Below are 11,031 nucleotides of genomic sequence, written 5' to 3'. Positions count from 1 at the left end.
GGTCACAGCTACAAAAGCAGATATATGTTTTTATTTAACCCTATGAGCCTGAAGATAAGCACCTTGCAACTAGAACTATGTTTTGAGGCAGGCATGTTTTTCACCAGTCTGTACCGGAATTAATTTTGTCAAGAATTTTCGGTGACAATATATTTTTCGATAAAATTCCAGGCCCCGACCCTCCCCAGAATATCAAATGGTCAACCCCTTACCATGTCTGCCATTCTTATTTTGTTTCCTGCAGTACAAGCCTAAAAGGTAATGGTGTCTGACTTTTATTAGTCCTTTGTATCCAGTTAACAGCTCAGTGGTGTTTTTACATTTTGAACATTGTCAGCAAAACACGATCTTACTGTTAACTGGGCAATTCGACGCCCTGGTTTTAACACATTGGTAAAGGGTATCTCGAATCATACACATTCACGTGACTAAAGCATATTCTAAAACATTTCCGGAACATGTTTTGGGTTGTTTTTACAACATTTAAGTGGGGAATGGTCACAACGTATTTCATCCTTGTAGCACAAAGTTATTTCACGTCGTTGTGACAACGTCCATGGTAGTACACAGAATAACGTTGTAGGGACGCATTATTATAACATTGCCACAACGTAAAATACAACATTACCACAACGACAAATACAACGTTCCGACAAAGTAGAAATACAACGTTCCCACAACGTTAAATACAACGTCATCACAACGTTGTGACGACGTGAATATGACGTAACACAACGTTAGGCCATGACGTTGTGACAACATAAATGGGAGTCCACAGAATAACGTTATATGGACGTAACATCCACAACGTTACCACAAGGTAAACACAACGTTGTCACAACGTGAAATTGTTAGCTAGGTTGTTGCTCTGGGCTGAAGATCAGTTATAATACTTATGTAAGCTGCTGTATGTGCAGTCGTACGGTGTGATGTTGCTCTGGGCTGAAGATCAGTTATAATACTGATGTAAGCTGCTGTATGTGCAGTCGTACAGTGTGATGTTGCTCTGGGCTGAAGATCAGTTATAATACTGATGTAAGCTGCGGTATGTGCAGTCGTACAGTGTGATGATGCTCTGGGCTGAAGATCAGTTATAATACTGATGTAAGCCGCTGTATGTGCAGTCGTACGGTGTGATGTTGCTCTGGACTGAAGATCAGTTATAATACTGATGTAAGCTGCCGTATGTGCAGTCGTACGGTGTGATGATGCTCTGGCCCAAAGATCATTTACAATACAAATGTAAGCTGATGTATGTGCAGTCGTATGCTTCACGTGCGTTGACTTCAGTCACTTCAGAAGAGACTGTCCCCAAAACAACGTGTCAGCCCAGAGAATGTCCAGTTTTGCAACCGGAGGCTCATCCCAAGGGAATCAAATAGTTCGCAAGACCTGTCAGTTCTTTACGGGACGAGGCACACGCGTCGGGTGCAGCTGTTAAGCAGGATCTACTCGGACCAGGTTTCGTTCCTAAAGTAGTAAAGTCCCTCTGGTTGCCGTCTCAGTCAATTGAGTGGTTAGGTTTCAGGTTTGATACAACATCTATGATCATGAGTACTCCTGACAGAAAAAGGGATGAGGATTTATTTTTTGCTGTATTGTGTGAACCACTGTATCAAGGCAGTTAATAGACTGCGTAACACTGGACATATCTCTAAAACATTGAAAGAATAAAGAAAACAAGGAGATTTTTTGTATATTTTATTACATTTCAGAACACATAAGTACAAAATGGTGCGAAAACTATAAATAGTCGATTTATCCTCTGCGTCAAAGTTTATTTGCCACTGAAATAAGGAAAGCATAGAGTTAATATCAAGATAATATTCTAGATAATACAACATGTTTCACCCAAAGATATATAAATGGTATGACTTCAAACAGATTTATTACGTTGTTGATCACCATTTAAGGTCACGATTTGATATAACATGGTACCCCCTTTTCTCCATGCTTTGCAATATTTACAACACCTTACTGGTTATTTTTCAAAAGGTAGAATCGTCCTGGTTACTTACATGCCAGGTCCAAATCCACCTCGTCCACAGAGACAGTGCCCATCGTAGCAGTGATGTGAAGCACGGCTGTCTCTACATTTGCAGCTGTCGCAGTCGGCACGAGCGCTGCATGTGGCTAAAAAAGGGAAATCGTACTCTCATCTCTTGATTAAATGTCAGTTATACTATAAAAGAAAATAAGGAATAACAAGAGCCCCCGCCCCCAGATCTGGTGCAATTAGGAAATGCTTCAAACAGGAGGAATAAAAAGTACAAGAATGCTTTCAGTTAAACCATTCGCATATCTCTCAAATTGGAGTCACTACCAATGATAAAAAACGCACGTAGTTAGACCTGCAAATGCCATCGCTGTTATTCTATGACAGTACAAGAAGAAACGATAACGCACATCACGGACATGATGCATCGTTCAACACAGAAATCAGAATGCTCAATTTTATGTTATATTCATTCTACATGCTTTCTGAGGTAAGGTGAGGTGAGGTGAAATGAGTTTTAAAGTCGCGTTCAACATTATTGCACTTATTTAGCGACGTGTATGCACGGACACAGTATACTGAGCCCGAGACGACCAGTCCTTGTTTGAGCCCCTTAATGCCGAGTCTCAGGCAGGGTAACAACAACGTGTGTTAACGTCTTTTGGTATGATGCGGCCGGGGATCGAACCCCCGACCTTTCGGTCTCCGGGCAAACGCTCTATACTAGACCAAGAAGGTGGTGCTTCCTTTCTCCTAAATTTGATCACATACTTAATAGTAATTGAGAGCTGTGCATATGCTTCAAAACTGCTTCTCATTTGAACATACACTTGGCATTTCGGGGAAAATTGAGACGAGAATCATGTTTAGTTTCTTAAGCAGCTATGAGAAAAAATGCCACTTATCGTAAATACTGTCTAAACATTACCATACCTTGAGCGCAGGAATCAGTTGTTGCGGAAGTCAGGCAGGTACATTCTCCATGAGAGCAGCCCAGCTTTGAGGAACTATCACAGGTCACGTGATCACAGTCTTTCTCATCCTTGCAGGTCTCGCTGTAGATAACAGCTGAAAGGGAAAACAGTGCACATCGAAAACGTCTCGCAAGGTTTCGTTGTTTGGAACCTTATGATTCAATTAACTTTCAAATTATGTTACATTTGAACTAGGCGATACTATGTATACTGTCTATGTAAACCTCTGCGTAGATCACGTCTAACCCCTATAAAGGCAACATGTTATATATGTCAGATGCTGATACGTATTTTTCCTACATCATGAGCATAGTTATGATACCAGGGCCCACTTGCACAAAGCGATCTTAGCGCTACGACAATTGTAAGCCTTGTTAAAGTATGGGAGTTACGATCATCTTAGCGCTAAGATCGCTTTGTGCAAGTGGGTCCAGATCTTTTCCACTATATTTTATGTATTCTCTATTCACCCCCTACAACAAACCACAATACTTACCAACCTAACATGCAAATTATTCTCTTATGAACAATGGGGTGAATACAAACGGAATTTCACTGCACATGCAATGTATGCAATTATGTCACCAAATCCTACCCCTTTGTATCTTTGCTCTTTACATGATGTTTATTTTAAAAGAAAATGCAATTTGAGCAATATCTCTATATTGACAATCGTCTGTATAAGGCTAATTCATGAGAGTTCACTTTCATCTGTACTCACCAATGACAGCACAGAAAACGGTGAGAAAGAGGGAAACCTGCATGGCTGAGAGTTCAGGGTGTACTGTTTGTACTGTTTTGAAGCATGGTCTCACGTCTATCTTATATACTCTGTTCTAACACTTATCAGCACTGATCCAACTCTGTAATCACGATTCTGTTGTGATTGGAACACCTGAAGTCATGGAATTGGGTCACTTGGGTCAGTTTTGTCACGATGTTGACCAAGAGAAACGGTGAACTCTGAAAACATGTAGCTCTATCTTTGTAATTTACAAATAAATGTCCACCACGTGTCTACCATAAAACGCTTTTGAAAGCTTTGCAGAGGCCTTGAATGTAACCCTGATCAATCAAAAATAGCAAGTGTAATATGACGCTTTTGAAATCTTCATAGAAAGAGCACGCTGGATTGTATTTCAAAAGTTGTGAAATGTACACACCAAGGCCTGGTGTTGATGGAATATTGCTCGAAAGGGAAACTTAACTATTAGATCTTTATTTTCATACAGTCTTGTGGTTATTTTCTTGTCACTTTTAATCTTTAAACATATATATGAAGCAAAATGAGGTTGTTCCACTGGTGCCCTTTATTTCTAGTTGAGGTGGGTAAATCAGTGGAATGGATAGGGCTGTTTGACCGTTATTAAATGGTATCAGATGTTCGATATAACTGAAGTGTTAGTTAAACTTCTTGGTTCAATTCCTACGTTTGATTTTGCTAATCCGAACAGGAATTCTGCAGAAAATTCATAGAGAAACAAATCAAAACAATGAGGGGATTACAACTGTGGGGATGCCAACTTTATGCCCCAATGTCTTCCTCAAATTTCATATGACCCGTGAAGATCCGGGGTGAAATAGGTCTTCAGCATCCCATGCTTGACGTAAGAGGTGACGAGATCGGGATCGCTGACTTGGTTGACGCATGTCATCGATCCCAATCCAATTGGATCGATGCTCATGATGTCGATCACTGGATTGTATGGTCCAGACTCGATTATTTACAGACCCCCGTCATGTAGCTGGAATATTGCTGAATGCGGCGTAAAACAACAAACCAACCAACCAACTTTCATATAGATCTTATCTATCATGAAATCCTTCATTAACATATTGCTTTCCTAGTTAACTTCAGATGGCATTTGCTTTCATTTTAACAAATGGCCCTGAACTATATCTATGGTCACTACGTTTAGATGATCAAGCAAAGAAGCGTGTAATCAATAAAATTCTCTATATCTTGTGTTCTCATTTGTCATCTAACTCCGCAGATGTATCCAAATTTTAAAGTGGCTATAAATTATTTACATAAATGTTAGAATTATGTTTTAAATATCCAATGAATTCATTATGTTATGATAATCTGTTTAAGTGATCATTTCATATAATTAATCCTATTTGAATATTATGTCATGTGTTGAGATTTGTGATACATTTGGTCTAGAAATGTCACAATTGATGACACACATTATTCACCAATCAATATCCAAACGTCATATATATAACTGCACAATTGTTGGGTGTGCCGTTATACAACAAGCAAACATAATAGCGACAATTGTACATCGTGAAATTTTACACTGGTATGGTGTAGAAAATGTCCCGATCAAGCTATGCAGGTTGTGTGAGTCGACTAAATGAATCGGTGGTCAGACTCGGTGACTTGGTTGATCAATTATAGTTGTGTGTCAAGTATTCTTAAAGTATGGGGAGTTGTTTATGAACTAACTGTTAACCCAGAAGCGAAAATGTATTGCTGGAATAGTGTTGAGTGTGGAATGAAACAAAGATGCTATCACTGGATACAAAAATATATACATATTCACAATTTGGCCTATGTCCTACATTTTATGAATACAGAAATACAGGTGCCTTTACAATGGCTGACAGTTTACATATTTTCCTCTGACATAGACATGTAAACCTAGAAACCGTTGATGAGTATTTTCAATTTCAAGCAGAAAGGATGCAATATTACAAACTCATAAAGGTCTTTTTGTTAATACGACATTCAAACCCTTTCCTAATATTCCTGCTCTGTGTGAATGTTGAGTTATGCACTCAAGTAGTGGTTCCTGGATGTCAATCAACGTGTGTACGACTCTGTGCCGACATAACGGCTTCAAAAGCGTTAACATTGTGTAAAACGTGTTAAATCATTTCCTTTACCCAGTGTAACCAAACGGCACACCTATGGTCAAGAGACGAGGCAATCCATACCATATACTAAAAAATGTCCCCTCGTACTTCAGCAGACGCTATCTTGTTTAGCAGATGTAAACGATCACATGACAAGTAAGCGATTTCTGATTGGTTGTCATATGTCAACGTTTGTTCATACATCAATTATCAGTTGATAAAGACTGTGTCTATACCTTGTGTCACCAAACACGTTTTTGCAAACGCTGGTTGCCCCTGTGAATCCTCCTCTACCTGGGGGCACGAGTGGCCCTGTCGTCTAAAAGAACCGCGATTCGCTGTGCAGAGTTGTGTCCCTTGGACACGCCACAAACCTATGATTATGGGTTCGAATCAGGGTTCGCCCCAATTATGTTTCTAGGTTTGTCAGGACCATACCCGTGCTCGTGGGTTTCACCGAAGTGGTAAACATCTGAGACCTGCATCACTTCGGGCTTTCCTCCAACATTAAGCTGACACGCCGTGATATAACTGGAATAATGTTAAAAGCGGCGTTAAACCCAACTCACTCACTCACTCACTCCTCCTCAACCTCTTATATAAACCTCGCTTTGCTTCAATCGTCTCTCAAAGTCTTGGTGTGCGTTCTTTTGGACGTCAGTTCATAAAACGTCAACGCCAGACAAAAGCAAGTCTCGATTATCCGACGAAATTGATTCTATTGGGTTAAAATTCAAAATAAAGGAACATTCCATTACATAAGTAATCATTTCGTGTATGAGTGCCTCATTGAAAGTGTACAACAGTTGTGCTAAATTTAGCCCATATTTTTCTTAAAGAGTACTTGTCACTTTAAAGTATTAGCAATTGCACTGACTTGAAGTGAAAATATATATAATGGACGGATTCGAGTGTACCGACGTCGAGGTGAACGTTACGTCAATCATTGTGTCATGGAAGAAGATCTGTTCGGGGGCGGCAGCATTATGGTATGGGGTGGGATTACAGCAAGACAGAGGACCCGTTTGATAGTGGTAGAGGGAAATCTCATTGGACAGCGCTACCGCGACGAGATCAGAGGCCCTGTTGTTCTACCGTTTTTGCGTCGTCATGGCCCAGGCATTACCTTTCAACATGACAACGCCCGGCCTCATATTGCTCGACTTGTTTAGGATTCTCTTCAACAAAACAACGTGAATGTCATCCCCTGGCCGGCTAGCTCCCCTGATCTCTCACCAATCGAGCACATGTGGGATGAGATGGATCGGCGCCTTCGACGTCAACCACGTGTTCCACAGACAATTCAGGAACTTCGAAACATGCTCCAGCAGATATGGACAGATATTCCACAGGACTTGGTGCGACGCCTGGTCTATTCCATGAGACGAAGATGTGTTGCCAGCATCGCAACCAGAGGTGGACACACACACTATTGATTTGTAAATTGACATTTTGGCATGTTCATGTTTTTTTTATGAAATCACGCAATATTCTGAACCCCCCTATATTAAGCTGACATAACTGGAACATGTGTCAAAAGCGGCGTTAAACTCAACTCACTCACTCACTGAAGCCAGAATGGCAAATTAAACCATTTGAACACTTTCAGGAGTCTTTTATCTGTTGCAAACCGAAATTGTTTCAGATTTAGTAAAAAAACATAACTTTGCATTAAATATTGCATCCTTTCTGCTTGAAATTGAAAATACTCATCAACGGTTTCTAGGTTTACATGTCTATGTCAGAGGAAAATATGTAAACTGTCAGCCATTGTAAAGGCACCTGTATTTCTGTATTCATAAAATGTAGGACATAGGCCAAATTGTGAATATGTATATATTTTTGTATCCAGTGATAGCATCTTTGTTTCATTCCACACTCAACACTATTCCAGCAATACATTTTCGCTTCTGGGTTTACAGTTAGTTCATAAACAACTCCCCATACTTTAAGAATACTTGACACACAACTATAATTGATCAACCAAGTCACCGAGTCTGACCACCGATTCATTTAGTCGACTCACACAACCTGCATAGCTTGATCGGGACATTTTCTACACCATACCAGTGTAAAATTTCACGATGTACAATTGTCGCTATTATGTTTGCTTGTTGTATAACGGCACACCCAACAATTGTGCAGTTATATATATGACGTTTGGATATTGATTGGTGAATAATGTGTGTCATCAATTGTGACATTTCTAGACCAAATGTATCACAAATCTCAACACATGACATAATATTCAAATAGGATTAATTATATGAAATGATCACTTAAACAGATTATCATAACATAATGAATTCATTAGTTATTTAAAACATAATTCTAACATTTATGTAAATGATTTATAGCCACTTTAAAATTTGGATACATCTGCGTAGTTAGATGACAAATGAGAACACAAGATATAGAGAATTTTATTGATTACACGCTTCTTTGCTTGATCATCTAAACGTAGTGACCATAGATATAGTTCAGGGCCATTTGTTAAAATGAAAGCAAATGCCATCTGAAGTTAACTAGGAAAGCAATATGTTAATGAAGGATTTCATGATAGATAAGATCTATATGAAAGTTGGTTGGTTGGTTTGTTGTTTTACGCCGCATTCAGCAATATTCCAGCTACATGACGGGGGTCTGTAAATAATCGAGTCTGGACCATACAATCCAGTGATTGACATCATGAGCATCGATCCAATTGGATCAGTGCTGATAAGTGTTAGAACAGAGTATATAAGATAGACGTGAGACCATGCTTCAAAACAGTACAAACAGTACACCCTAAAATCTCAGCCATGCAGGTTTCCCTCTTTCTCGCCGTTTTCTGTGCTGTCATTGGTGAGTACAGATGAAAGTGAACTCTCATGAATTAGCCTTATACAGACGATTGTTAATATATAGATATTGCTCAAATTGCATTTTCTTTTAAAATAAACATCATGTAAAGAGCAAAGATACAAAGGGGTAGGATTTGGTGACATTATTGCATACATTGCATGTGCAGTGAAATTCCGTTTGTATTCACCCCATTGTTCATAAGAGAATAATTTGCATGTTAGGTTGGTAAGTATTGTGGTTTGTTGTAGGGGGTGAATAGAGAATACATAAAATATAGTGGAAAAGATCTGGACCCACTTGCACAAAGCGATCTTAGCGATAAGATGATCGTAACTCCCATACTTTAACAAGGCTTACAATTGTCGTAGCGCTAAGATCGCTTTGTGCAAGTGGGCCCTGGTATCATAACTATGCTCATGATGTAGTCGTGATCGTACAATCGACGCTGCTTTTGAGAGATTTCCTATGAGTATGGACTGGGTTTTGTCGCTTTCATTATAAACTGATATAGGGGAAATAAGAGTGTTGGTGGTTATTCTCGAACCGAGTGCTTCTCCACCATTAATAAAATAGGAAAAATACGTATCAGCATCTGACATATATAACATGTTGCCTTTATAAGGGTTAGACGTGATCTACGCAGAGGTCTACATAGACAGTATACATAGTATCGCCTAGTTCAAATGTAACATAATTTGAAAGTTAATTGAATCATAAGGTTCCGAACAACGAAACCTTGCGAGACGTTTTCGATGTGCACTGTTTTCCCTTTCAGCTGTTATCTACAGCGAGACCTGCAAGGATGAGAAAGACTGTGATCACGTGACCTGTGATAGTTCCTCAAAGCTGGGCTGCTCTCATGGAGAATGTACCTGCCTGACTTCCGCCACATCTGATTCCTGCGCTCAAGGTATGGTAATGTTTAGACAGTGTTTACGATAAGTGGCATTTTTTCTCATAGCTGCTTAAGAAACTAAACATGATTCTCGTCTCAATTTTCTCCGAAATGCCAAGTTTATGTTCAAATGAGAAGCAGTTTTGAAGCATATGCACAGCTCTCAATAACTATTAAGTATGTGATCAAATTTAGGAGAAAGGAAGCACCACCTTCTTCGTCTAGTATAGAGCGTTTGCCCGGAGACCGAAAGGTCAGGGGTTCGATCCCCGGCCGCATCATACCAAAGGACGTTAAAACACGTTGTTGTTACCCTGCCTGACACTCGGCATTAAGGGGCTCAAACAAGGACTGGTCGTCTCGGGCTCAGTATACTGTGTCCGTGCACACACGTCGCTAGATAAGTGTAATAATGTTGAACGCGACTTTAAAACTCATTTCACCTCACCTCACCTTACCTCAGAAAGCATGTAGAATGAATATAACATAAAATTGAGCATTCTGATTTCTGTGTTGAACGATGCATCATGTCCGTGATGTGCGTTATCGTTTCTTCTTGTACTGTCATAGAATAACAGCGATGGCATTTGCAGGTCTAACTACGTGCGTTTTTTATCATTGGTAGTGACTCCAATTTGAGAGATATGCGAATGGTTTAACTGAAAGCATTCTTGTACTTTTTATTCCTCCTGTTTGAAGCATTTCCTAATTGCACCAGATCTGGGGGCGGGGGCTCTTGTTATTCCTTATTTTCTTTTATAGTATAACTGACATTTAATCAAGAGATGAGAGTACGATTTCCCTTTTTTAGCCACATGCAGCGCTCGTGCCGACTGCGACAGCTGCAAATGTAGAGACAGCCGTGCTTCACATCACTGCTACGATGGGCACTGTCTCTGTGGACGAGGTGGATTTGGACCTGGCATGTAAGTAACCAGGACGATTCTACCTTTAGAAAAATAACCAGTAAGGCGTTGTAAATATTGCAAAGCATGGAGAAAAGGGGGTACCAAGTTATATCAAATCGTGACCTTAAATGGTGATCAACAACGTAATAAATCTGTTTGAAGTCATACCATTTATATATCTTTGGGTGAAACATGTTGTATAATCTAGAATATTATGTTGATATTAACTCTATGCTTTCCTTATTTCAGTGGCAAATAAACTTTGACGCAGAGGATAAATCAACTATTTATAGTTTTCGCACCATTTTGTACTTATGAGAGTGAGTGAGTGAGTATGGTTTTACGCCGCTATTAGCAATATTCCAGCAATATCACGGCGGGGGACACCAGAAATGGGCTTCACACATTGTACCCATGTCGGGAATCGAACCCGGGTCTTCGGCGTGACGAGCCAACGCTTTAACCACTAGGCTACCCGACCGCCCCTTTGTACTTATGTGTTCTGAAATGTAATAAAATACACAAAAAATCTCCTTGTTTTCTTTATTCTTT

At 39.7% G+C, this 11,031-nt stretch overlaps 2 protein-coding genes across 2 annotated transcripts; one reads left to right on the top strand and one right to left on the bottom strand.

Moving 5' to 3' along the window:
- Positions 1-1,686: 1,686 nt before the first annotated feature.
- Positions 1,687-3,796, bottom strand: LOC124141938 (tenascin-R-like). The gene is made up of 4 exons (XM_046510134.2): positions 3,692-3,796; positions 2,930-3,064; positions 2,019-2,133; positions 1,687-1,787 (listed from the first exon to the last, which is right to left on the bottom strand). Exons 1-4 carry the CDS (start codon positions 3,732-3,734, stop codon positions 1,778-1,780), a joined length of 303 nt encoding a protein of 100 aa, XP_046366090.1. The 5' UTR covers positions 3,735-3,796; the 3' UTR covers positions 1,687-1,777.
- A 4,805-nt stretch (positions 3,797-8,601) lies between these two features.
- Positions 8,602-10,800, top strand: LOC124141940 (tenascin-R-like). The gene is made up of 4 exons (XM_046510135.2): positions 8,602-8,676; positions 9,452-9,586; positions 10,383-10,497; positions 10,729-10,800. Exons 1-4 carry the CDS (start codon positions 8,634-8,636, stop codon positions 10,736-10,738), a joined length of 303 nt encoding a protein of 100 aa, XP_046366091.1. The 5' UTR covers positions 8,602-8,633; the 3' UTR covers positions 10,739-10,800.
- Positions 10,801-11,031: the final 231 nt, after the last annotated feature.

This window comes from Haliotis rufescens, unplaced genomic scaffold (genome assembly GCF_023055435.1).
Source record: "Haliotis rufescens isolate VD_foot unplaced genomic scaffold, xgHalRufe1.0.p SCAF_3, whole genome shotgun sequence".
In the NCBI taxonomy this organism is placed as follows: Eukaryota; Metazoa; Mollusca; class Gastropoda; order Lepetellida; family Haliotidae; genus Haliotis; species Haliotis rufescens.
Note: the sequence above shows the minus strand (reverse complement) of the source record. Positions and strands in the feature narration are given on the sequence as shown.